This window comes from Leptosomus discolor, chromosome 18 (assembly GCF_034619465.1).
Source record: "Leptosomus discolor isolate bLepDis1 chromosome 18, bLepDis1.hap2, whole genome shotgun sequence".
In the NCBI taxonomy this organism is placed as follows: domain Eukaryota; kingdom Metazoa; phylum Chordata; class Aves; order Leptosomiformes; family Leptosomidae; genus Leptosomus; species Leptosomus discolor.
In genome coordinates, this window is record NC_141408.1 from 10,701,077 (window position 1) to 10,726,666 (window position 25,590).

The following is a 25,590-nucleotide window of genomic DNA, read 5'->3' on the forward strand; positions in this document are numbered from 1 at the left end:
TCAAATCCTTGGCTCCAAAACCAGGTTGTTGCCAGCTCAGACTGAGACTTAAATTCAAGTTGATGTTTTGATGCCACAGTCGCTCTTAATCCTCTCTGAATCCACTACGCAGGGACAGACGGAGGGAAGGGGCATTAGCTCGTGGCGAAGGACCTGAACAAGGCATCCTGAGCATCACAGTACTGCAGGAGAGGCTCAGCACAGCACCAGTAAGGATTTTCCTGATAAATTACTATTAACGGGGGGGTAACAACACGGGCTGTTGCGATGCAGCACAGCAGAGGGGTTTGCCGCCTCGGAGGAGGCAGCTGCTCGTGGCAGAATTCAAACCATTCCCTTAGGCTTGTCCTGACAAGCCCAGAGTGTTTTGCTTTGCTTTGCTTTAGTTTTGCTTTAGTTTAGTTTCGCTCTGGTTTTGCTTTTTGAGAGGGATTTCCAGCACCAGCAGCCTGGGCTCTGGGAATGGCGGGGGTTCCCAGCCTTGCCCTGAGGGATTAGCCCCATTGCCTGAGCTCTCTTTGGCTGGCTCTGCTCAGCCCTTGGCTGCAAGGGCTCCCCAGGGCCCCGTTACCTGAACCAGCTCCTCTCCCCGGGGTCTCCTCCTGCCATGCTTTGAGCACAGCAGCCAGCTAAGGGCTCGCCGAGCCTTCGTGGGTCTGCAGTCGCTGGTGGTTGGGAGCCTGGAGCAGCAGGAGGGAGCTTTGTCTCAGCCGATCAGCAAAAGCAGCTCAGACACTGCCCAGCCCTTCTCCCCCCGAGCCTCCCCGCAAGCCTGAGTCCTCTCAGGGCACTTGTCCCCCAGGCTCGATTCAACAGGGATGGGATGAAGCTTTGGTGCAACGCTGGGCTGGTGCTTGCACCCGGGGAAGACGCCAGCCCCGCCATAGCCGAAGCCAGGGGTCAAGGAGGGTGGTGATGGGGCTGTGGGAGAAGTCCTCCCCCAGCAGCCCACGTCTGGTGGCTGCCCTTGGCTCGCCAGGGCTTTGCAGGTGGGAATGTCTCTCTCAACACCAAACCAAAGCCTTTTCCCAGCAAGGGTGGGAGCAGTCGATGCTGGGAACTGCCTGTGTGCGAGCTGGCAGAGGCGAGGCTCCTGGAGAAGCGAGCACCCTGCACGGGTTCTTCTCTCCCCAAATCTTCTGTCACTTATTAAAGCCCAGAGCTGTGCTGCTCCCGCCCTGGGGCTGGGACGGACCCCACGGGTCCCCGGCCCCAACAGTGCCACAGCAACAGAGACAGCCGTAGGCAGTATCTCTGTAGCCTTGTGTGCATTTGCTCCTTGCCCCTGATTAAATAAACATCCTGGAGTTATCGGAAACTGCCAAAAGAGCTGAGTCGACATTAATTAGTAACCGAAAAGATTGGTCAGGGAGGGAATGATGGGAGCAAAATACACAGGCTTTTGTTTGCCTACCGCAGTGAAAGTGCAGAGGGCTCCCGCTCGCCCCCCTCCCAGCCGCTCACCTCTGGCCCTTGGTCCCCATGCACAGCGGTGGCACCTGCCCCATCCCCAGCTGCCATGCCTTGGGGCTCCCCTGGTCTGCTCCCAGCCTTGCTGACATTGAGAAAGCCGAAATCCCGAGAGCGAGTACTCCAAAATGGGCAAGTATAAGCCCAGGGCTTTTCCCATTCCTCCCCCATCCCCTCCCGTTAGGATTTTTGTCTTGCCAAGACCAGCCTGGGAAACGGCCTCCCCTTGAGACAGAGACCGGGAGCTTTAATATCATGAGGTTTGCTATGAAATAAGTGTGGCAGGACCTCAAAGCTGGTTCCTGGCTCCAGCCCGCTGTCCCCCTGTGCTCTCCGAACCAGTGCCCAACCTGCGCCTGGGCTGGGAAGGCGCTGGGCAGCAAAGGCACAGCCAGTGGCTCTCGGAGCTGCCTGCACGCGTGGGGAGCCCTGTCCCCTGCAAACTCGCCCAGCTCGATACAGACTGCAGGGGCTGCTAGGTGGGAGAGCGTCTCTGCCCCTTTTCCCCTGCTCTGACCTTGGCCTGTTTGTTTTCTCCCACTGGAGCAGGCTGAGCAAACAGTGGATGCCAGGGCCCTGGCCCCGGCCGTGCTCCAGCCCACACAGTCGCAGGAGGGCTGCGCTCCCGGACGCCCAGGATGAGGCTGCTCTTCCCTGCCCTCCTGCTGGCCCTGCTCGCCGCTGCCCGTGCTGCTGAAGGTGAGCCGGAGCCGGCCAGCCCCGCACCGGCTGCCTCCCGTTTGCAGCCGGGGCGGGGATGGAGCGAGTGAGGCTCCTGGGCTGGTGGAGGGGCTGGAGAGCCCGGGCAGGGTGAGGAGGGGACCCGGTGGTGGCCATGGCCACCGGCCACGTTGGCTACACCTCGCAGCGTGGGGAGAAGGCAAGTGGGCAGCACACGGGTATCGGTGGTGCCTGAGCAAATCCCTGGCCTTCCTACAGCTGGACTGCTGGCGTGGAGCTGGGGCTCCAGCACAGTCCATGGCTCCCATCCCAGCAGGACCTGGGGGATGGGGGTGACCGTGGAGAGGTGGGGTTCCCCCAACCAGGATGTGCCTGTGTTTTCTTTCACCCCTGGGGCTGGGCTTGGGGAGGAGGCACCAGCCCTGCTGCCCACCCCACGTTACTCCTCCTGCGCTGGCGGGCGGCTTTTGCAGACTCCTGCGTGGGCCGCTGCGAGGATGGCTTCGATGCGCGGCACAAGTGCCAGTGTGACACCCTCTGCATGTACTACCAGAGCTGCTGCAACGACTACTCCACCGTCTGCAAAGCCAAAGGTACCGGCCCTGTGGCTGCTCTCCCTGCCGGGCCAGGGTGGCCGTGGGTGCCTGACACCTCAGAAATTTGGAAGGGCCCATGCTGGGTTAGTTCTGCACCCACCCGTGTCCGCAGGGTGAAGTCAGCGCCAGAATTTGGTGCTCGGGGTGCTGCAGCACCAGGGGTTTTCAGCAGCCAGCTCGCTGCTGCCTGCAGCGTGGGGGGCCCTGCAAACCCCTATTGCCTGGGAGCAAGCGGCTCCCGCACCCAGACCCGGTGGGAGATGACCAGGGCTCCCTGGGACCAACCTGCTCCCTCCCACAGTGACCCGGGGAGATGTGTTTGTCTTGCCGGAGGATGATTACCTCGACTACAACCTCACCGTCGACTTCGGCACCGAGGCAGCCCCCACAGAACTGTCCACGATACAGCCCACGCTGGACAGCGAGCCGGGCCCCGAGGAGACGCAGACAGAGGTGCCCGTGGAGGAGGTGCCCTGGACCACACAGGACACCGAGGAGGAGCCTGAGGAGCTGTGCAGCAGGAAACCTTTTGACGCCTTCACTGACCTGAAGAACGGTTCCCTTTACGCCTTCCGAGGTACCTTGGGGACCTTTCCTGGGCACATGGGACACCCTGCCATGTCGGCACCCCACACCGGTGGCTGCGGTCCCTCCTGCTGCCCCCACCTCCCCTCTCTCCCCAGGGAAGTACTTCTATGAGCTGGATGAGACAAGCGTGCGGCCCGGCTACCCCAAGCTCATCAGCGACGTCTGGGGCATCGAGGGCCCCATCGACGCGGCCTTCACACGCATCAATTGCCAGGGCAAGACTTACCTGTTCAAGGTGGGCAGGAGCCTGGCTGCAGGGCTGGGGGTGCTCCTGGGGCAGTTGGCACAGCCCCCCAACCCAACCTGTGTCCCACACCCCCCCCATGCACACAGTGGCTGCCAGATGTCCCCAAATCCCTGTGGGGCCTCCAGCAGCCGCAGCCTCACCACGAGGCTTCCCAGCATCCGCTCGCTCCCGCAGCAGACCCACGCCGGGGCGATGCTGCACCCAGCCCCCTGACCCCTGCCTCTGTCCCCCACTCCCCAGGGCAGCCAGTACTGGCGCTTTGACGACGGAGCCCTGGACCCCGGGTACCCCCACAACATCTCCGAGGGCTTCGAAGGCATCCCGAACAACGTCGACGCAGCCTTCGCCCTCCCCGCGCACAGCTACTACGGCAATGAGAGAGTCTATTTCTTCAAGGGTAAGGGGTGCAGCCCCCCGCTCCCGGGCAGAGCTTGGCACCGGTGGCCGTGGGCAGACCACCTCTCTAGCTACTGCTCCCCCTCGACTGTGTGTCCCCCACTAACGCCCTGCACATCCTCTCCTAGACAAATACTACTGGTCCTACGACTTCACCCACCAGCCCACGCAGGCCGACTGCGAGAAGTCCTCCCGCTCCACCGTGTTCGACCACTACGCCTTCATGAACCGTGACAGCTGGGAGGACGTCTTCCATATCCTCTTTGGTGGCAGGACCAGTAAGGGCTGGGCCAGCCCCGGGGGAAAGGGCTGGGGGTGCCACTATAGCCCGCGCTGACGGGGCGTGAGGGGTGCAGGCACCCCGGGAGGGGGGAGCGATGCCTGGGCAGGCTGGATGAGCTGCAGGAGCCCAGGCTATGCACAGGACCCCTGCCCCAGGCCACAGCTGCATCTCCCACAGCATCCCAAATCCCACCCTCTGCAGCCCTTATGCCCCACACTACCGAGCCGGTCACCAGCCATCTCACACCACAGCGTCGCTGCTGGGGACTGTTTATTCCCACTGGAGCTGGAGATGCCATAGGAAAACCCCAACTGTGGGCAAGAGAAACGAAAGGCGGAGAGGAGGAGAAGGGGACTCAGCAGCACAGGACTGATCCCAGCCAAGAGTGGGGCGAGGGGTTGCTCCCGGCTCTGCCTGGCCCATGTCCCTGTCACACATCCCATCCAGGCTGGGATCCTTTGGAGCATCCCTGTGGGTCTGGGGGCTGCCTGTGGGGCTGAGCTCAGCTCACCCCCGTACGTTGCTGCCCCTCTCACTCGCCCTCTGCCTCTTTGCCAGCCGGGGTGAGCAGCCGGCGGTACATCAGCAGAGACTGGCGGGGGGTGCCCGGACGGTTGGACGCCGCCATGGCCGGCAGGATCTACGTGGCCTCTCACCAGCCCCGGAGGAGGAAGTCTCGCCGCCAGCGCAAGAGGTACAAGAACCACCGGTCACTGAACTTGGGCTTCTGGAGCTGGCTGCAAAACGACTCCGATTCCGCGGGTGTCGAAAGCGACTGGCTGTTGGGCTCCAAGTGCGAGACCCTCCAGAGCGTCTACTTCTTCGTAGGAGGTGAGTGTGGGGTGGCAGAATCCGGGAAAGATGTGGAAACCAGGGCTGCTGGGGCAGGGGGAGGTCTCCTCTTGCTCTGTGATGTCCCCGAGCTCTGGGACGCAGTGGGGAAGGTGCCCAGGGCTGGCAGCTCCCCGCAGCTCTGCCCCGTGGGCAGTCCTGACGGCCGTCTCCCCTTCCTCCCAGACAAGTATTACCGTGTCAACCTGCGCACCAAGCGGGTGGACCTGGTGCAGCCCCGCTACCCCCGCTCCATCGCCCAGTACTGGCTGAACTGCCCGCAGCCCGGCGAGGAGAGCACCTGAGAGGGCCCTGCCGGAGCGGAGCCGCCCGGCAGCACAGCCCCTAGCTAGAGAGAAATAAACTGTGAGTGCCGTGCAGGCTGGAAAGCCCTGTCTGTCTGTCTGTCCGTCCATCCATCCATCCATCCGTCCCGTGGTCCGCGCGGTGCTTGTAGTCCGAGATTCCCCGTGTCCCTGAGGGCTGTGGTTGTCCCCCCAGGTATAATTGTGCGTGGGCTGTGCCAGATCCCTCCTGCCGGGCCCCATCCGCAGTGCGGCTGTGGCTGCTCAGAGCTGCTCCGCCAGCCAGTCCAGTGCCTCTTCCCACTGGAGGAGAGGGACGGGGCCAGCGGCTGCCGGCCGGGAGCCAGCAGGGTCAGGTCTCCAGCACTCCCAGGATCAGGTCCACAGCCCCACACATGAGTGGCTGGGCGCAGGATGGGTGCCCATCCTCGAGGGACCCCATCCGAGGCACTGCCCGGCCTCCCACCGCTGCCCTGCTCACCTCTTGGCTCCAGCAATCCCGGCCACGGCGGTGCCGAAGGGATGACCCTTCCCTCGGGGCTGGGACAACGCTCGGGGCCTGGCAGCTCCCGGGGGAGCGGGTGTCTCTGAGATGAGCTCCTGCTCCTGTCCCGGCTCCTGCCGTGAGGACACATGAATAAACCCGCCCCACCACCCCTCGTAACCCCAGGGGCTTCCCGAGGGGCAGCTGATGCCCAGGGGGGGCGGCCTCAGGCCCTGGCTCTCACCGCTTCCCCTGGGGCGGCTGGGGGTGCCCGGGGAGCTGATGGGGGCCAGGCAGAGCCACGTCCTCCTGGCCGGGTGGCAGGACACCGGTGCTTCCCTGAGGGGGGGGTGGCTGCGGCGCCTGGGGGGTGAGCAGAGCGGTCAGGCTGCTCTGCCCACGCTGTGCCACCCCCCTCCGAAGAGACCCCCGCGGCTGTACCTGGAACACGATGGCATCGGCCAGCCTGGGGCAGCACTGGGGGCACCCCGGGCAGCCGGGGCGGCCGGAGGTGGGGGGCAGCTTCTGCAAGAGGGGAGAGCAGCGAGTGGGTGGTTTGCGCATCCTCACCCTGCCGTGGGCACGGCCCCACCCAAGGGTGCCCGTGGAGCCCGGGGCCCCCCCACGCTCACCGGCAGCCGGGGGCCGGAGGTGGGTGTCACGCCGGGCTGCCGGAGCCTCGCAGGGTGGCCGGGGGGGATGCAGGGGGTGCGGGCACTGCGGAGTGGGAGCTGGTTGTCACAGGAGCTGCGGGTAGGTCTGCGGGATGGGCCAACTGGGACGTCACCGCTGGGGTCTGGGGACTGCTGGGGCTGCCTGGGGAGCAGCGAGGGAGCAGGGCAGGGCACTGGCAGCCTCCGGCGAACCTCCGAGCCCTGCCCGGCCCCAGGGAGTCCCTAGGAGAGGCTGGCTGACAGGGTGCTGCCCAGCTGGGGGCTCTGGCTGCCCCGCCGACCCCTTGAGCCCCTGCTCATGGGTCCCGCGTATGGCCTTGCCGTACCTCAGCTGCTCGTTCTCCACCACGAAGTCCCGCAGGAGGCCGTAGAGGCTGGGCCACGCTGGGACTCCCTCCAACGGGAGCTGCCCTTCGAGAGGGGAGCGACGAAGCCCTACGGGGCCGTACCTGCGTCCCCAGCCCGGCCATGCCCCCGCCCTCGGGGGGGTCCCCAGGACCTCTGTGCTCCTCATCGGCACCCTGGGCAGGCACAGCTGCTGGCGCAGGGAGAGGTTTTCCAGCTGCAGGGCGTGGATTTCTTCCTCCAAGGTTTGCAGCAGCTTCTCCCGAGACACCTGGGAGCACAAGGGGGTGGTCCCAGCAGCGGGCAGAGCACCCTGCCCGCAGCCCCTGCCTGCTATACCCTGTTGACCAGGGGCCTGCTGGTGACCCTCCGGGCCCGGCTGGCGTAGTGTAGCGTGCTCAGCGTCTCCGAGAGGCAGCGTGAGGACGGGGAGATGCAGGCGACCTGCCGACGAGGAAGAGCCACAGGTGAGCTGCCAGCCAGGGGGCCACCCATCCCCCTCCAGCCTTCCCCTCCACAGGGTGAGACCCCAGCCCCTTGTAGCTTTGTGCACCCCCGCCCAGCCTCCTCCACGCACGTACCATCAGGGTGATGCCCGAGCCACCCAGGGAGCGGGCCAGCAGCCGGGTGAGCTTGCTGTCTCGGTAGGGGATGTGCGTCCGCTTCCCTCGGGGTTTGGCCAACAGAGAGATGCAGTGACCTGCCAGAGGATGGGCCACAGAGCGTGCAACAGGGCTCTGACGGGGACCAGCAGCTCATGCTCCCACGGGCGGGGGGTCCCCCAACTCTTACCCAGCGCTAGGAGGCTGCGGTTGATGTTGTTGGCCTCCACAGAGAGCTCCCCACTGGAGCCGGTCTCCTTCACCCGCTCGCTGCCGGCCAGGTCCACGAAGCACAGCGTGCCCTGCTTGCTGGGGCAGGCGCTGGGCTGGGGGGACTCACATTGGGGGAGGCGATGCTCTGGCCCCCCCTCGCCCAATCCCTGTGGCCCACAGCAGCGTCCCAGCCCCTCTGCTGCTCACCCCAGCGCCACCAATGCATCTCTGGGGAGGAGGATGTGCAGCACCCCCCTCCCTGGGACTGTTTGCACCCTCACAAAGATCCCTAGACCCCCCAAGCCCTTCCCCGGGAGCAGGATGCGTGCTCACAGCCCGGTGGCGGACGTGGATGGTCAGAAGAGCGTGGCTGCGGCTCGAGTGCCTGTTGAGGGCGTGCGCCGAGGTCCGTCGCCTCTGGGATCCTGCCAGGGGGGGACTGAGAGCTGCAGGGGGTCATGACACCCCACACCCCAGCACAGCACCCACTGCCCACCCCTGCCAGACACAAGCCCACCTGGGCTCTCCAGCAGGATGAGCTGCCCCTCTTGGCTGCCATCAAAGACCTACCAGCCCTGGGGATGGTCTGTGGGGGGCTGAGTCCCCCCCATACCGGGTCTGGCACCCCCTGAACATGCCCCAGCCCTGTGCCTGTGGCTCAGCACCTTGCAGGAGCAGGTCGGCGATGGCCTCCAGGCTCTCGAAGTCCACGCTGAGCTGGTTCTCCACGTAGAAGCCGCGGGTTTTGCTCCACCGCAGGGGCAGGGCGCACGGCGGCCCCCGGCCTCAGCAGGTCCCGGACCTGGGTGGAGGTATGGCAGAGAGGAGGCACCAGGGGAGCAAGGGCACGGGGTCCCAGCGGGGTTGGTCTGGGCAGGCACTTACCTGCTCGTTGTAGATCTCCAGGTAGGAGGCACTGAGGGCCAGGTCAGAGCTGCGGCTCCGGCTCTGCTCCAGGAGGCAGGCGAAGGATCTCTGCATCAGCCCCAGCAGCCCCGGGGCCGCCGGCTGGGTCTCGCTCTGCGGCGATGCCAGAACGGTGAACGATCACACCGCATTGGGCACCCACCTGCTCCCACCACCACCGGGTGAAAGGAGCCCATCCCGCCGTCATGATCAGGTCAGGTGTGGGGGGACGGCGTTGTACCTGGGTGAGGGGTCCCATCAGGGTGTAGGTCTTCCCCGAGCCGGTCTGCCCGAAGGCAAAGACGGTGCAGGAGAAGCTGAGGAAGATGCTGAGCCTCAGGCACGGCCCCAGGCGGTGGCACAGGGATGCCACCTCCCGGCATGGCCCTGGCAACGCAGACCCACCGGCGAGGCCCAGATTGATGCAGCGCAGCGGGCGTGGGGCGAGCTGGAGGGCTGGGGTCCGTGGGGGGCTCACTGGGACTCACCCATCTATCGCCAGCTCCACCAGCTGCCTCATCCCACTGCCCTCGAACACGGCCTCCTGCGAGGCCCCCGCGTCGAAGACGGCGCTGAACCCGAAGGTGGCATCGTGCCTGGCCGCGCTCACCTGGGCGCGGGGACAGGGGTGGCTCAGGGGGTGCTGCAGCACCCCGCGACTCCCCGGCGGGGAGGTGGCCCTTACGTGGATGGTGCCGTCGCCGAGGCTGTGCACAACCTGCTGGTCACCTCGCTGTGTCTCTGCGCAGGTCAGTGGCCGGACCCTAAATAGCGGGGAGGGGGGTGAACAGGGACACAGAGGTACCTCTGCACAGGGACCCCAGGGAGCCCCGCTGTGCCCCTGCCCCGGGCAGGATCGATGCTGGTCCCCAGCGCGTCCCCGAGCCCTTCGCGTCCCCCTCTTACCTCAGCACCACTCTCAGGCGTGTATCTCTGCCCGCCGCAGGGCCCTCCCGCTCCTCTCTGGGGCTCCTTTGGGGAACAGAGGGCAGTGGGGTGGTGGGTGCCCCCCGGCTGGGGGTGCTGCCCATGGGTACCCCAGGGGCCAGGGCAGAGGGGCCCACGGTCGTGCTGAGCTCACGCCGTCCTCTCGTCCTCACGGTGCCCCACGGCCTGGCAGGGGGACAGAGCACAATGTCCCTGCAGAGGGACCGTCCTGTGTTGTCCCCGTCCCCCCCAAAGCCTTTCTGGGGTGCCAGCGCCCCGCCGGCTGCCCAGGCGGCTGTATCGGCCCAGGCCCCGGACGGGGCGTCCTCCATCCCCACGGGCTCCCCACCGACTTACGGTCTCTCCCGGCCCCGTGGGAGCGTTTTGGGCCGTGTGCCCGGCTGGGGCTCCCAGCCCCGCTCCCCCTCCGGCTCCATTCGCGCCCCCCGCCCCCCCCCCCCAGCACCCCTCGCTCCGGGTGCCCGCAGCTCCCGCCGATCCCGGCAGGAGCCACCGCCAGCCGGCCCGGGCCGCACCGCGCAGCAGGTCCCACCGCCCCGGTTAAACATTGACCGGTGCCAGCCCCGCGGGAGAGCGGCCGCGGCACGGCGGGGGGCACGGCGGGGGCGGGAGGGGGGAGCCATACGACGGGGACGGGGCAGGCGGTGTCACCTCGGCCCTGGGAGCCGGGGAAGGGGCGCAGGGGGACCCCGGGCGTCGGCGCCTGCTGGGGGTCCCCGACCCACCAGCACCGCCCCCGAGTCCTGGGGATCCTCACGGGCCCCACCGTGCCCCGACGGCAGCGGCGGGGGGGGGGGACACGATAAGACCAGTGCGGGCAGCTAGCGCGGTTACTGGTCCCCGGGGGTGCTGGGGGAGACCGTCCCCGAGGCAGCCGGGGGTGTCGAGGGGTGCGGAGCGGGGACCAGCCCCGGGGGCCGCCGGGGAAGGGCTGGGGGGGGGGGGGGGTGGTGACGGGGGGGTGGGGGCAGCATCGCCCGCTTGGGGCGGTCCCAGCCGCCGGGGGCGGATAAAAGCGCGGCGGCGGCGGGGCCGGGGGAGCCGGGCAGGATGAGCGCGGCCCCGGGCACCTCCCGTGCCCCCCAGCCGCTGCTCCGCTTCCCCGACGGGGCGGGCGGGCCGGGCGGGGGCTGACGGCGGGGGTCGGGGGGCCGCGGCCCGGGGTCGTGCCCCTGTCCCTGTCCCTGTCCCGGAGGGCCGCGGAAACGGGCGGCGGACCACCTTCAGCCGGGGGCAGCTGTCGGAGCTGGAACGGGCCTTCGCCGCCGTGCCCTACCCGGACATCGCCACCCCGGGAGCGCCTGGCCGAGCTCACCCAGCTGCCCGAGGCCAAGATCCAGGGAGCCAGATCGGGACGGGACCCCCCCCGTCCCCCCCGCCCCTCCATCCCGGAGAGCCGGGACACCCCCCCCGCCCCCCCCCCCCCCCCCTCCCCGGTTCTCCGTGGGCCGCCCCGTCGAGCCGCCGCCGGTGTCTCACGGTCCCGCTCCCCGGCCCAGGTCTGGTTCCAGAACCGTCGCGCCCGCAGGATCCGCAGCGCCAAACCGGAGCCGCCGCCGTTACCTCCGCTGCCACCGCCCGGGGAGCGGGTCCCCCCCGACCGCAGCACCCCCCCGACGGCACCGCCCCGGGCCCCGGCCCCTGCCCTGCCGCCGCCGGAGCCCGCAGCCCCCCTCGGGGCCTCCCCACCTCGCTGGGCTCCATCTCCGACCTCATCTACAGCGCGGCCATCACCAACCTGGGCGAGCCGTAGCCCTCGTGGGGACCCATCTGCCCCCGAGGGCCCCCCCCCCACCCCGGGCTTAGCGCTACGATTTCATTACTGGTGTGGAATTACCGCCGGTCCCGAAGGTCCCGAGGATGTCATCCATATCCTAAATGCCGGTGCGGCCGCGGCGGAGGCCAGCTCCCCATCAGCCCCCTAATACCGACTAATCTTTTGGAAAAAATACCTTAATCTGAGGCCGTATCCGCGGATGATTGTGGCGCAGGCCGCCCTAATCCGCAGCACGTTCGCAGGTGCCGCAGATCTCCCCGTATCGGATATTAAAGCGCGGTCGCAGAGGGGCTTAGCTGCCATCAGAGCATTAATCACCGTTGTCCGGCCCTGGCAGGGCGCCCGCCCGGCAGGTGTCCGGGTCCACCGGGCCCCAGCGGTGCCAGCTTCGGCGTCCCCTCCCCACCGCCGGGCGCACCGAGCTGGTTCCGCTCTGCGGCACCCGAGAAGGCCCCGGACTCCGTGTTGGGGCGCGTCCTCGCCCTACCCGCAGAAGTTGGGTGCCCTTCGCAGGGGAGGGGAGCCAGCCACGCACCCCTGTCTGCCCGCGGGGGCCCTGCCGCCCCCCCGTGGCCCGGGCAGCCATGGGGCCGTGGGTCAGGGGACGCAGCGGGAGCTGCGTGGGGCTGAGCCGCTGCAAAGCCCAGCCAGGGGCTGGCCCCACCGTGGCTGCGCCGGGCGCCATCATCTTCCCGAGCTGGAGGGGGAATGGGCTCGCCCCCCAACACGAGCTGGGGGAGGTGCTGCCCCGTGGGGTCACAAGGGAAGAACGCTCTCCCGAAAGCGGGCGAGGGAGCAGCGAGGGCAGGCAGAGGCGTTTCGGCAGGAGCAGGAGGCGGGAGGCAGGGGGAGAGGGAAGGTTCACGGCTCTGCGGTGTCTTTCAGATGCCAGGTGGGTGTTCGGCACAGCAACAGCCGCCTCCCCGCAGGCACGAAGAAGGTTGTGAACACAAAATGTTGTTTATTTCCAGAATAAGCCAGCAGCAACTTCACAGGAGAAGAGGAATGGCGGGAGCTAACGCCCCTCTCCGTGCCGGGGTGGTGAGAGTCCACAGCTGTTCCCTCTTCTGTTCTGCAGCTGCAGGGTTTTAAATCCATGATTCATTTCAGGAGCGTTGAGGAGCAGGAAGCGAAGGACGAGGCCCAAGGGATGCAGCAGCCTTCCCGGGAGCAGGTACCAACAGGCGGTAGAAGATAAACCTCCCCCAAATTAATGACCCCTGGGGAGGGCCGGAGCCTCCAGCACAAGGGCCGCAGTCCAGGGGGACACGGGCAGTCACAGCTTCCCCAGGTCCCCTTCGAGGGTCCGCACCATCACGTACAGCTCAGCCAAGCCAACCACCGAGGCCACAATGACGGCCGACAGGACGCGCTGGGGACACAGGAGGGGAGATGAGGGACCCCGCCGGCGCGGTGGCGCTGCCAACCCTGCCTGGCCGGCACAGAGGGCGCCGCCAGCGGGAGCCGCGGCTCCGGGCTCACTCACCGCCGCCGTCTCGGCGAAGACGTACTGGCTGCCCAGGTACGTGCAGGCGAAGGCGGCCGCCACGGTGACCACGAAGTTGAATACGGTGATGACGACGGCTTTGACGGAGCGGACTGGGGAGAAGGGGGAGAGACGGTGGTGCTTTTGGGAGGGCCGGGGAGAAGCTGTAACCTGCTAGCGGAGCCTGCCTGTGGCTGCCTCAGCTGGGCTGCAGGAACCCTCGAGGAGTCACGTGCTTTACGCCTCCAGAAACAGGGACCAGAACGACCGACAGGCTCTGGCCGCCTGTGGGTACCCGCTGCCGGGCGTCGGCAGGACGGGCAGCCACTCACCTTGCCTCCCAAATTCAGCCAGGGTCCCGCTCGCCTCCTAAAAGAAGGGATTAAACCAGCTCGTGATCGCTTGTATTGCCGTGTTCACTGCGTCATAAAAGCCGCACCACCGCCCCATCCTGTCCCGACGACTCGGAAATTCGGGGAGCTGCCGGGGGGGGCCCTGGCAGCGGGCGGGTGGGCTGCGGGGGAGCAGCAGCTCCGCAGCGCCCGGGTTTCTCTGGCCCAGTTCAAGGACGCGGAGGAGGGAGCGTTTCTAACCAAAGGGTGGGCGCTGTCTGGCGTGGGGGTGCTCTGCGGCAGGTTTGTCTTTAACAGGGACCCTGAGGGGTCTCACCCTGTCACGCAGCCGGCCAGAACCGAGCTGTGAAGCTCCACACGCTCGCTGTCACGCCGGAGGCGGTGACACCATTTCAAACACCCGCTGCTGGCGGGGAAGAACGCGCCGAGTGCACAGATACGGGAGTGCCGCGCTGCTGCTTCACTGCTTGTCGCTACCCAGCTCTGCTGAAACCACTCTGGTTCACAGGCAAAACGGCCAAGTTTGACAGAGGGCAAAGAGGATCTGCCCCCCAAAGTTAATGCAGCAGGAGGACACGTGCAGGGATGTCAGATACAGCGTGGAGAAGGGACAGCAGGAGGGGTCACCAGGACTGCCAGCAGGAAGGGGTGCTGGCCCGTCTGAACGGTCACTGTGCCAAAAGCTTGCAGTGCTTCCAAGGAGAGAATAAGTATCCAAATATTACCCTGGTTTTTTCAGCTTTTACCTTGACATGAACAATCTCATTTTAAAGCAATGACGAAAATGTAACCGTTCAGAAAAAGGCAGCACAGATGCTCCCAGTAAAATATTTACTGTAGATGCTCAGTCTCCCACATCAAAACCCGAGATCTTTGGCACAGTGAGCTGTTCCCAAAAGTCAGCATCTCTTCTGTTTCACCATCCTGGTTACCCTGTCCCACCTCTGCCCTCAACACCATCCCGGGCGCACTCCTCACGTCCCTGCCCACGTTCCCTCCGTACCGCGCTCGCTCTATGGGGCAAATTCCCTTTGCTGCCTGTCAGGTCGCCTACGGCCCCGCTTTTGGGGAACGAGTCCTGGCAGCAGGCGACGCAGTCGGCTTCTCACCTGGCCGGTGACGTTGCGGGTCATCCGCCGGTACTCCTCGTTGGCCAGCTTGGCCTTTATCCGCTCCAGCCGGGCCACCAGCTCGGGGTTCTGGGGGAAGAGCAGAGCCACCGTGAGGGCGGGGACCCGTCGCCGTCTCCCGCGGTCCGTGCCCGGCCCTCCCTTACCCGCGGCGGCACGGGCACCTCGGGCAGGTGGATCTCGCAGCCTTCCAGAAGCTGGTGTAGGTACAGCGGGGACCCTGCGGGTGGGGGACGGGACGGTTAACGGCGGCCCGGCCGGTGGCGGCCTGTGGCGCCAGGGGCGGCGCGGCCTACCTGCCTCCCGCAGCGCGGCGTGCAGCCTCCGCAGCAGGCTGAAGGGCACCAGGGCGCCTTCGGAGGCCAGCGCCGCCTCCAGCTCGGCCCGCAGGCCGGCGGGCAGCCCCTCCAGCTCGCCACCCTCCACCGCCTGCCGCAGCCGCCGCCCGGCCCGCACCTTCGACGCCATCTTGCCCGGCCGCCGTCGCCTAGGCGACACGGAGAGCCATCGAGTTTGAGCGGCGGGCTAGAGCGGCGCTGCCCGCGGTGGCTGCCGGGAAGCGGAGGGGGGGGCGGGGGGCGGAGGCGCGGTGCATTGTGGGCTGGCGGCGGGGTCGGCCCGGCCGCGGGATGTCGGGTTGCGCGGCGCGGCGGTACGTGGCGGCGGCGCTGAGCCGGTGCCGGGCTCGGGGGCTGCCGCTCTGGGAACCGCCCCCGGCCCGCGGGCTGCGGCCCCTGGGCGCGGGAGGAGCGGCGGCCCTTCCGCTGCTGCTGCCGCCGCGGCGGCACCTCTCGTCGCGGTGAGGCCTGCGCGGGGGGGGGGGGGGGGGCGGGCGCGTTGAGGGGAGGGTTGGGGTGAGGGGAGGGGGTGTGGAGGGGGTGTCGGGGGATTGGGGAAGGCAGGCGGGGGGTGGGGCTGTGAGTGAGGGGGTGTTTGGGGTGGGGAGGTGGGGTTGGGGGCTGTGAGGGGGTGTTTGGGGTGGGGAGGTGGGGTTAGCGGCTCTATGGGGGTGTTTGGGGTGGGGAGGTGGGGTTAGGGGCTGTGAGGGGGTGTTTGGGGTGGGGAGGTGGGGTTAGGGGCTGTGAGGGGGTGTTTGGGGTGGGGAGGTGGGGTTGGGGGCTGTGAGGGGGTGTTTGGGGTGGGGAGGTGGGGTTGGGGGCTGTGAGGGGGTGTTTGGGGTGGGGAGGTGGGGTTGGGGGCTGTGAGGGGGTGTTTGGGGTGGGGAGGTGGGGTTGGGGGCTGTGAGGGGGTGTTTGGGGTGGGGAGGTGGGGTTGGGGGCTGTGAGGGGGTGTTTGGGGTGGGGAGGTGGGGTTGGGGGCTGTGAGGGGGTGTTTGGGGTGGGGAGGTGGGGTTGGGGGCTGTGAGGGGGTGTTTGGGGTGGGGAGGTGGGGTTGGGGGCTGTGAGGGGGTGTTTGGGGTGGGGAGGTGGGGTTGGGGGCTGTGAGGGGGTGTTTGGGGTGGGGAGGTGGGGTTGGGGGCTGTGAGGGGGTGTTTGGGGTGGGGAGGTGGGGTTGGGGGCTGTGAGGGGGTGTTTGGGGTGGGGAGGTGGGGTTGGGGGCTGTGAGGGGGTGTTTGGGGTGGGGAGGTGGGGTTGGGGGCTGTGAGGGGGTGTTTGGGGTGGGGAGGTGGGGTTGGGGGCTGTGAGGGGGTGTTTGGGGTGGGGAGGTGGGGTTGGGGGCTGTGAGGGGGTGTTTGGGGTGGGGAGGTGGGGTTGGGGGCTGTGAGGGGGTGTTTAGAGTGGGTGTAGGGGTTTGGGGGGCCGTTGGGTCGCTGGGGGAAGATGGGGAAGGAGTGGGGGGGCTGTTGGGGTGGCTGGGGCAGGGATATTGGGGAAGGGGGTTGGCTAAAGAGGCAGGTGGGCAGGGGGTGTGGGGGAGTGTCCAGGGCAGTTGGGAAACGGGACACTGGCAAAGGGGGGTAGGGAAAGGAGTGGGTGACTGGGCAGCCTGGTGCCTAGTGGGGCTCTCGTGGGGGGTGCGTGGTAGCTGAGGGAGGTACGAGGTGGGGAGCTGAGCCTGGCCAGCACCTGCAGCTCGGGTGCTGTGTGCCCCCTGACCCGGGGGCTCGTTCAGCCCCTGCACCCCCACCAAACTACCCCTCTGCTCCTAGAAACCGTCCAGAGGGCAAAGTGCTGGAGACCGTGGGGGTGTTTGAGGCACCGAAGCAGCACGGCAAATACGAGACGGGCCAGGTGAGGGGTTCTGGGGAGCGGAGCTGACCCTGCAGGCTTGTCCCACAGGGATCGGGTAGCCAAGGGATCTCCCCGTGAGGAGGCTGGTGTGTTGTGTCAGAAGGCCAGAAGTTTCACAGTTGAGTGCTCCGTGTCTCTGCTGCGCCTGCAGTTTACAGTCATCTGACAGTAGCAGGTTGATAAGAATCTGCAGCGTGACACGACTGTGCCTACAATGGCGTTTACTCCGCTGGTCTTACTGGAGGGTTTTCTCCCTCTAGAAGCAGAAGAGACAATCGCTGAACTTGAAAAATAACAACTAAACTTGTCCTTTCAGTGCTTGTGACTCACAGAGCTGTTCGTGAGCGGTCTCTCCCATGCTGGTCTCCCTTCTGCACTTCTGCTGTTCTATTACTTTGTTACTGGTTTGGTCATTTGTTTTTATGGGGTAGAGATGACGTGAATTTCTTCTCTCATCACAGACTGTTTATGTTCCCTCTTGGGCTCTGCTCTGGGTTCGCACAGTGGTGATTCTCCCTGTATTCCCATCCTGCACATTTACCCTTTGTAAATGTTTCTAGTTTTACTGTAGTTAACAGATTTTTTTTTTTAAATACTGTCAGAAAAGGGCTTTTGGCTTCACGTTTTCTGTTGTATCTAAGTTGATTAAAGCTCGCTGTGTACTCAAATGCAGTTATTTGTTCTTTTCAGCTGTTCCTTCACAGCGTGTTTGGCTATAGAGGAATAGTGCTGTTTCCCTGGCAAGCCAGGCTTTATGATCGAGACGTGGCTTCTCCTGTCACAGAAAAGTAAGGATTTGTTCTGGCTTCTGTGTTGTTGCACTGTTACATTTACATTTTGTAGCGAGTTTCCTGGTTGGGGGGGATAAGTCTGTTTGAGGAGGACAATGGTATGGGTCTGGTTTGCCTGAATGTGAACAAGAAGAGAGGTGCTTAAAGAAGAGACATTGCATGAGGATTAATTTAGCGTTAGTTAGAGACGAGGTGGAAGCATGAAGGACGAGAATGTGTGTGTGCGGAGTTTCAACCCACTAGGCCAAGTCCATCCTTCTTGTGGACTGAGTCGCTGTTCAGTTCTCTCCCCTCTTCCATCTGTTTTCCCCCTGGTCTGTGCTGGGTGAGCGTGCCTTTGGATTCGAGAGGGAATGAGGAGAAAGCAGAGAGAGAATTGGAGGGCAGAAGTCCCCACCCCAAACATGAGGCTGGACTGAGCAGGCAGAACTTCTGAGTTGTCCGAAAGCAGAGCTGTTGTGCCTGGGACAAACGCCGTTGGTTGTCACCTCGGCTTGTGTGTCGTTGTGGGGGTGGCTGATGGGAGTTTAATTTGGTTGGGATGGAGTAATTACAGACTGTGAAATGCATTTTAAAAAAAAAAAATCATTGTGAATGTGCTCGGTCCTGGTAACAACACCTTGCTGCCATCCTGTGCTTGAGCTCAGAGCTCTGCTTTTCTTTCTAGAAGTGAGAACGCGGCAGGCCACGGTTCCAAAGAGGTCAAGGGCAAAACCCATACTTACTATCAGGTGCTAATAGACGCCCGGGATTGTCCACATATAGTAAGTACCAATAATCTTGGTATTGAAACTCAAATACCTTCTCCCAGCTGAATGGTTTAGATGGACAGGCCCTGAAAGAAAATGGCTTTGATGGCTAACTTGATTGTTCAGAATTTTAGGACAAATTTGTTCTTCAAGTCATGTTTTCCCTGGGAAAGATAGTCTGGAATGTCATATAACTGTTTTCTGGATCGTAGTTCCCCTTTCCAACCTCCTTTCCTCGTCCTCTCGGCCTTCCTGTTCTGTTGCATGCACGTCATTATGAATGTGGGTTGCAGCACGGAAAATGCTCCTCACTTGAGTGGAGAACTAACCTAGAGGAATTAAAAGGAGAAATGTTCTGAGAGGAATTGCTTAAGTGAAATAACCATTACGCACTTTAGAAACCACAACAGCAAACTGAAACGTGGCTGCAAGCTGGCCCACAACAATCCACACAGAAAGACATAAACCTCCCTTTTTCCCAGTCCCAGAGATCACAGACAGAAGCAGTGACGTTCCTGGCAAATCACGATGACAGCAGAGCCCTCTATGCCATACCAGGTGAGTAACCTGCCCCTGTCACCTCTGGGGAGTTGGGGATAGTCGTGAGGTGAGGTCAGAAGAGTCGCCAACGGTCAAGTTCTGCCAGTGAAGCAGCAGTTCCTACAGGACACTCCTGTCGTGGATCTGCCTGTGGTTTAGGGCTGTGCTGGAAACAGCAAAATGACTAAAATACGTGAAGCCCTTGGGGACAGGTGGAAGTTGGGCAGGCTCTGACCGGACACAAGCGTACGTGCTTTGTGCTCTTGAGACACAGATCCCATACGCGTACCCTGATGCCTAGGGGCTATTCTGCTTGCTTACCAGGACAGCCAGATCTCTTCTGGTCCTGTGCATTTCCTGCCCAAAGTCCTTTTGTGACAGTGCAGTCACTTCCAGGCAATGTGTGTTTATTGGAGAAGTCGTTCTGTGGAGAAATCTCGCAGGAGAACGCTGCTAAGGGTTAATACTGGCCTGTTTCCTCCATTCTTGCATGCAAAATGCTGCTGCCAAAATCCTTTTCTTGACATCTCAATAGTGTGATCCATTTCTCGGTCAGGAGAATTCTGAGCTGCTCTTTGCTGGGGAAGTTAAATGGCTTTTGGGGTTCCTTTTTCAGGTTTAGACTATGTAAGCCATGAAGATATCCTTCCCTACAGCTCCACTGATCAAGTGCCCATCCAGCACGAGCTCTTTGAGAGGTTTCTCATGTACGACCAAACGAAAGGTAATCTCTAGCTTCAGAGGGAACTCCTCAGGGCCAGATGCTTGAGGTGCTTTAGAACAAGGACCCATCATCTCTGAGATACGGTGTAAAAATCGTGGTCTGGTTTCTCACAGTAAAACCTCCTTTAGATAATTTTGGTAACTATGTGAAAGGAGTTGCTTTGAGGGGAGAGCACTCCAGATACCGTACGCCTCTCCTCATAAACTCTCATCTTTCCTTCCCCACAGTTCCACCTTTTGTAGCAAGGGATACGCTGTGTGCGTGGCAGGAGAAGAACCACCCCTGGCTCGAGCTCTCCGACGTGCACCGGGAAACCACGGAGAACATCCGCGTCACAGTCATCCCGTTCTATATGGGCATGAGGGTAGGTCTGTGCTGCACGTCGCCCGGTTAGTTCTGTGACCTGCTTAACTTGCATGTTTTCCTAAGACCAGTTTACTGACCGAAGGTACCTTCTGCTTACTGGAAAAATGACTTTTTACTCACAGTTGTGATTTCATTGTTGTGAGGTCCAGCAGGGGTATGAACGTGAAACTGCGTTGTCATTCATTTTTGGAGAACAGCTCCTCTTGTTATTTATAGGATGGGAAATACCCTGTACTGCTCTGCAGAACAGCGTTAGCAAGATATTTAGGAAGGGTTGTGAACTGGTCCTTTGCTGCCTCGGTCACGGACGGGCGTGTGCGCCAGGTGGCACCAAGGCCGTCTGTCATCCTGCCCAGTGATGAGGTGCTGTGGGTGTCTGCCCCTGTTTCCCGGCTCTAGTGGGGGTTAGAGGGTTTGGCTAAAGCTTTCTGGATTTAGCTGATAACTCTGTGCTCTTTATAGTGTAAGAACTTCATGTGGACCATCCAAAATAATGAGGCTCCAGTAGACTTCTGAGTGGGAGGGCTGGGAGTTACCACAGCAGTTTGATTTCCAAGTCCAGGCGAGCACAGCGGCTGGGGAGCCTGCGCCGTGGCAGGTGGATGTTTTGGTGTGGATTTGCAACTTCAGCGGAGCCCAACTGATGTTCTCCTTGTCAGAAAAGCAGGTGCCTGAAGGCAAGGAAACGGGTGTTTCTAGATCTGTAGAAAAGTGCATAATTAACATGGAGACCAACCCTCCGTGGTCACGAGATCCTTGCAAACCGCCCGCCTCATGATTACATGTAGAGCAGAGCCAGTGCCAGGCGGGAGCTGAGGGACTGCTTCGGAGAGCAGCTGTCTGGGTGCTCATGTGAGTTGTCTGTGTCCCTCTGGCACGGAGCGAGACCCCCTGTGCTTGCGCTGCGCTGACAGCTGACGAGGTTTTGGCGCCGAGCGTTGAAGGGCAGCTGCTAAAGTCTGTTGTTTCTCTTGACAGGAAGCCCAGAATTCCCATGTCTACTGGGTAAGTGCCTTTTGTTTCACGAAGCAGCTAAAGGGAAGGAGTTTATTTGCTGCGGCATCATTGCTGTGTGATAAGCTCTGAGGGAGAGTCGCCCTTGCCTGGCAACTGTTTCCCAGTATCAGCTATGGGTTATCAACTGGTTCCAGCTGATTCCAGTTCTTGGTAACACTCTTTTCTTCTGTCCAGTGGCGCTACTGTATTCGCTTGGAGAACCTTGACAGCGAAGTGGTGCAACTCCGAGAACGGCACTGGAGGATATTTAGCTTGTCTGGCACCTTGGAGACAGTGAGGGGCCGCGGCGTTGTAGGAAGGGTGGGTATCGTGGAGCTGCTTTGGGGAAGCGCGGCCCTTTGCTGGATGCTCTCGCTTGGGTTGATTTGCCAGTAAATTGCTTAGTGGGCAGTAGAGATAGATGGAATAGGAGACTGGCAATGAAAAAAAAATCATGAGCTTTACCTCTGTGGTCAGTATGCATGAACCAAAACTTCACCCTGAGCACGAGGGAATGATCCTAAATGACCGGTCATGGGGAAAGTGGAAGCGTACGTGGTTCTGGCACTACTCACTGGCGAGTTGTTTGCTGTGTAATTGGTAGCGATGCTCAGGTGTGGGTCTCTCTGTTTTTCCTCTCACTGTATACATTTCCTGTTGATGCCAGTCTGTGGAGAAATGTTAAGATCCGTTGCTGATGCAGAGTCGTTTCTTGTCTTCTCAGGAGCCAGTTTTATCCAAAGAACAGCCGGCATTTCAGTACAGCAGTCACGTCTCCCTGCAGGCTTCCAGCGGTCACATGTGGTAAGGAGCATTTATTACTGCTTAGTGGTTTAGATGTAAGACCCCACAGCGCTGAGCTGGGATGCAGTTTGCAGTCTGGAGTTACGGCTGAAAGCTGGGTGGAAGTGGACTAGATGGGAGATATTTGGTAGTTCAGATTTGTATGAGCTTCTCTATAGCAGTATTGTCATTAGTGATGAGATGATCTGTTGATTTTCTGCGCCAAGAGAGGTTCCAGGCTAATTTATCCTCCTTCTGTGGTCCGTGCTAAGCTGGATTTGAAAAGACACGAAGCAGTTCTCTGTGGTCTTCTGCTGTACTCAGTTTCTGTCCCTTTCGGTCCTTGGTGCGAGAGGCAAGGCTTCATGCTGGTGTTGCCCTAGGCAGCAGGGATGCGTGCACTGGTACCCTCTCTTTGGAGAGGGCTTTGATTCTGTCCCTGAGTGAAGCTGTGCAGTTCAGTGTCCACAAGAAATTGGCCTGCGGGGTCGTGCCCAGTTTAGGCCAGATAAGGCCATCAGTCTAACTGGTGTTCAAGTCTCCTCCTCGTCCGTAAGTGCAGGTAGGAAAGTGCTCAGCCGAGTTGTTCTTTTCCTGTGCTGCAGGGTTAAAGCAGTTTCCCTTTGTTTTGCGTTTCAGCTGGGTTAGCACATTGAGTGTCATCTCTGTGTGGTGGACAAGAAATGCAGAGCCACCTCTCGCCTTCTGTATGACAGGTCTTTCTGGCTTGTGTCTTTGAAGTAAATCTGTTTCAGAGTTAAGCTGCCTTGGAACTGCCTTTGAGTTGGGAAAAGCAAGGGAGCAGCCTATAGGATATCCCCTTGTTTGCCACGTTAAGCACTTTGAATTGCCTGAATGCATGCCCTGGGGAATAAAACCAGCTTGTTTAGTAGTTTTTCGTCTCTCCATGCATCCTGAAGAGAAAGAGAGAAAGGTTTTACAGCTGAGAAGCTGCTTGGCTTGGCTCCCGGTGTTCGATAGTGTCCTCTCCATCATGAGAACGTGTCAGTTTATCTCCACGATCCTCTTGCCCGTGTTACGTCCTGCAGTACAGTCGCCTGTAGTTCAGGGCAGTAAACAAATCCTTTGTTTGTGCAAGGACAAGCAGATGCAGTTCTGACACGCCCTTTCTGAAATGCAAAGCAGCAGCTATTCCACATTCCCCCTGTGGTGGGATTGCCTGTTGTCGCAGACTTCTTAACCAGTGGAGCTTGTGCCAAGAAAGGCGAATCTGAATTTACCTGTAATCAGTTTGTCAGAACAGCTCGGGTGGTTCTGTCTTCTGGGGAGGGGGAGTCGGGTAACCGCTGCTGCTGACGCGTGGAGCGCGCCTACCTCCTGCAGGCTCCAATCATGGCATCTTTATTCAGGAGATGGAGATTGGAGACGTAATGTAAACCGCCCAGGAGCCTTCCAATAAATGAGTCATCTTGGCAGATGTCCCTCCTGCTGGACCAGCCTTGCAAATGCAGCCCCGGAGTCCCCGCGCAGGACACGGGAGAGCTCGTGTCTTTCCTTCTTGCTGATGATTCCGGGCTGTGTTTGTCCCTGGCCTCAGCGTGATCTCTGCCGTTATTTTGCAGGGGTACTTTTCGATTTGAGAGGCCTGATGGCTCCCACTTTGATGTCCGAATCCCACCCTTTTCTCTGGAAAGCAACAAAGACGAGAAGACCCCCCCCTCCGGCCTTCACTGGTAGAGCAGACCGAGTGCCGAGACCCACAGAGACCCGTGTGTGGTGTAGACCTTTGCCTCCCCATTATGCTGCAGCGAAGAACACGGAGCTTTTAAACATTTTAAACCATTTTTGTTTTAACTGTTGTCTAATGGGGAGGCTTTTTTTTGAACTTTAATACTGGCTCTCTCAGGCTGCTTGTAAACATAAGCTGTGTTACAGTTAACCCTTCCCTTTGTGGCACCTGCTGGGGTTGGAGCTGGGGGACTTAGATCTGTGCTGCTGCAGAAGACTGGCCCCCTCAGCAGGCCTGGACCCTTTCCAATGTGTTGTGAATTCTCTGCCATGTGAGGTTTCTCTAATAAACTGGCCCTTCCAGTTGCAACCAGTCTTCCTTTCTCACCCAAGGCCTAGGCTTTGCATCCAGCCTGCCCCGCCTCGTCGCTCTCCCCTCACCCGTGTGCAAAGCGGGGTCAGCCCAGACTTGTTGCCCCCTCAGAAGGCAGCGGTGAGGCTGTTTTAGGGAGCGGGAACGTGAGCTCAGCCTTCCTGCAATGCAGCTGCTCTCTGGGATTTAGTCAGCAGCCTATGAGCTCCACTCCACGGCTCGCAGCTTGTCCGGGCTGGAGCGGCGCGAAGCCGGTTTGGACGGAGAAGGGAGCGCAGAGATGGGGGAAGGCGGGTTGGCAGGTGGTGCTGGGCAGGCTGCCTGCGTGTTGTGATGGTGCAGGATTGCTGAAGGGGGCCCTCCCCCTGCAAGGGCTCGCCTCTGCTGCGGGGACGTGTGTCCCAGCTGCTGGAGGGGGCTTCCCCCCCCTCACGTGGATTTCCTTGGTAGTTTCTGCTTTGGCAGGAGGAGCTTGGTTTCACCTGCAGTTCTGTCAGCCGCAGGGAGGTGGTGCTTGGCTTTCTGCTCCCGCTTGCTCGGCTCGGTGGGTAGTGAATTTTTCGGTAGCCTGTGCAGAACCGTTGGCGATAAGAGTACGGATTTGTGGGGAATTTTGCTTGTACGTGTGTCCTGCAGAACAGTGCAAATAGGGCGTTGGCTCTTTTGAGAAGCCAGAGCGGCCCTCAGCAGCTCTGAGGATCGCAGAGATCTGGAGAGACATCAGCCTCTGTGGTGGGACCCTTCTGGCGCTCTCTGGGTTTCCAGACTGGCGGGGGCCGAGGTAGTTGGCTTTGTGAGAGGCAGGAAGTTTCAAACCTTGCTCCTTGTCTTGCTTCAATGACAAGGTACAAGGAACTCACAGGACTGTTGTTGTTCTTGATTGAGAAGTCCCCTCGTTATCCCCTCTTCCCCCAAGCCCTCACTGAGCAGCCCCTTTGCGTTTGGCTCTGCAAGGCGGTGCAGCCAGCAGATACCCGTACAGAGGCTGAATTACTGCTGCTTCACCAGTGTTCCTCTGTCACTGGTCTCTTAACTCTGCGTCTTCCTTCCTGTCAGGTAGGACAAGCTCTCTGCATTGCTTTTGAGTTTGAAAGCTTTACACAGCCAGCCTGCTTTTAGGGGTAGAAAAGGCTCCCGTTCAGAACAGCCCGCAGCCGACAACCCCGTGTTGCTGCTGTGGTGCCGATTTCTTCACAGGAGGAAAAGGGGGGGGGGATGACACCTCGAGTTCAGAGGAAGCAGGGACCTGTAGGAACCTGCTTTTTCCCTCCCACACCGTTGCTCAATCGGCATCGGAGCAGCAGCTGCCCTCTCTCCCTTGGGTTACTGACTTCAGCTTTACTGGCAGTTGCGATGCCACTGTAAATGTTTAACCCTACTGCTCGCCTCCCCGTGTTCCTGGGGTGCTGTGGACCTAATGCTTCCAGTAACAAGCAGAGAGAGTTAAATTCCTCAGTGACAGCGTGGTCCCCGGGGGCAGAGGCTCTGCCAGCGCCAGGCAGAGCAGCTTTGTGTTTGGTGCCAGCAGGGCAGGGTACAGCTGAGGGCCTGAGGCCCAGGAACAGACGTTATCTTGGCTGGACAACGATTGGCAAAACCCCAAAGCGATCAGCTCTGCCGGTAACAAACGGGGCTGGGCCTTGTCTTTGGGGAGGGGGCCCTGCCTCAGGGCTCGGTAAGGGCCTTTCCTCAACTGCTTCTTCCCGCAGGGCTGTTCCCCAGAGCGCGGGCGAGCCCCCTCGCAGCGGCCGGGCTGGTTTCCTCTCTCGTGTAAATACCTGTACAAAGAACTGATCAATAAAGCGCTGAAGGAACCGCTGTCGCTCCCCGCCTCTCATTTCCCCCCCCCCCCCCTCACCGCCGCGGCGCTGACGGGCACCAGCCTCCCCCCCACTGCGGCTCGCCCCCGTCCCGCAGCGGGGCTCTCCCGCCCTCTCCCCGGGGACCGGGCCCGCCGCTCCCCCCGTCTCAGCGGGCAGGGCCGCGGGGCTCCGCCACCCCCCCCCCCCCGCCCGGTCCCTCACGCCGCCATTTTAGGCCGTGAGGGAAGCGGCGCGCTCCCGGCGTGCTCC

General features: G+C 61.9%; 5 protein-coding genes across 5 annotated transcripts; 3 read left to right on the plus strand and 2 right to left on the minus strand.

Annotated features, from left to right (window-relative positions):
• The first annotated feature begins 2,108 nt into the window (after positions 1–2,108).
• VTN (vitronectin) lies at positions 2,109–5,397 on the plus strand. Its single transcript, XM_086475339.1, has 8 exons — positions 2,109–2,169; positions 2,625–2,744; positions 3,049–3,324; positions 3,431–3,570; positions 3,823–3,979; positions 4,107–4,256; positions 4,820–5,092; positions 5,279–5,397. The coding sequence occupies exons 1-8, from the start codon at positions 2,109–2,111 to the stop codon at positions 5,395–5,397; spliced, it is 1,296 nt and encodes a 431-aa protein (XP_086331465.1).
• Positions 5,398–5,661: 264 nt separating this feature from the next.
• Positions 5,662–10,543, minus strand: KIF12 (kinesin family member 12). The gene is given in 19 exon segments (XM_086475425.1): positions 5,662–5,726; positions 5,879–6,015; positions 6,126–6,406; positions 6,514–6,697; positions 6,882–7,171; positions 7,240–7,344; positions 7,482–7,600; positions 7,693–7,828; positions 8,049–8,140; positions 8,381–8,495; positions 8,497–8,517; positions 8,601–8,735; positions 8,863–8,938; positions 9,110–9,231; positions 9,307–9,385; positions 9,528–9,593; positions 9,906–10,041; positions 10,044–10,418; positions 10,525–10,543. Coding segments are annotated over 19 exon segments (2,553 nt in total).
• Positions 10,544–10,619: 76 nt separating this feature from the next.
• On the plus strand, positions 10,620–11,322 carry SEBOX (SEBOX homeobox). Its single transcript, XM_086475051.1, is given in 5 exon segments — positions 10,620–10,778; positions 10,780–10,860; positions 10,862–10,912; positions 11,069–11,225; positions 11,228–11,322. Coding segments are annotated over 5 exon segments (543 nt in total).
• Positions 11,323–12,286: 964 nt separating this feature from the next.
• Positions 12,287–14,783, minus strand: VMA12 (vacuolar ATPase assembly factor VMA12). The gene is made up of 6 exons (XM_086475098.1): positions 14,612–14,783; positions 14,462–14,535; positions 14,295–14,384; positions 13,165–13,201; positions 12,833–12,945; positions 12,287–12,718 (listed from the first exon to the last, which is right to left on the minus strand). The coding sequence occupies exons 1-6, from the start codon at positions 14,781–14,783 to the stop codon at positions 12,623–12,625; spliced, it is 582 nt and encodes a 193-aa protein (XP_086331224.1). The 3' UTR covers positions 12,287–12,622.
• Positions 14,784–14,944: 161 nt separating this feature from the next.
• POLDIP2 (DNA polymerase delta interacting protein 2) lies at positions 14,945–25,332 on the plus strand. The gene is made up of 11 exons (XM_086475097.1): positions 14,945–15,114; positions 16,426–16,507; positions 17,198–17,295; positions 17,966–18,062; positions 18,530–18,605; positions 19,204–19,311; positions 19,539–19,675; positions 20,656–20,682; positions 20,869–20,994; positions 21,398–21,477; positions 23,040–25,332. The coding sequence occupies exons 1-11, from the start codon at positions 14,945–14,947 to the stop codon at positions 23,152–23,154; spliced, it is 1,116 nt and encodes a 371-aa protein (XP_086331223.1). The 3' UTR covers positions 23,155–25,332.
• The last annotated feature ends 258 nt before the right edge of the window (positions 25,333–25,590 follow it).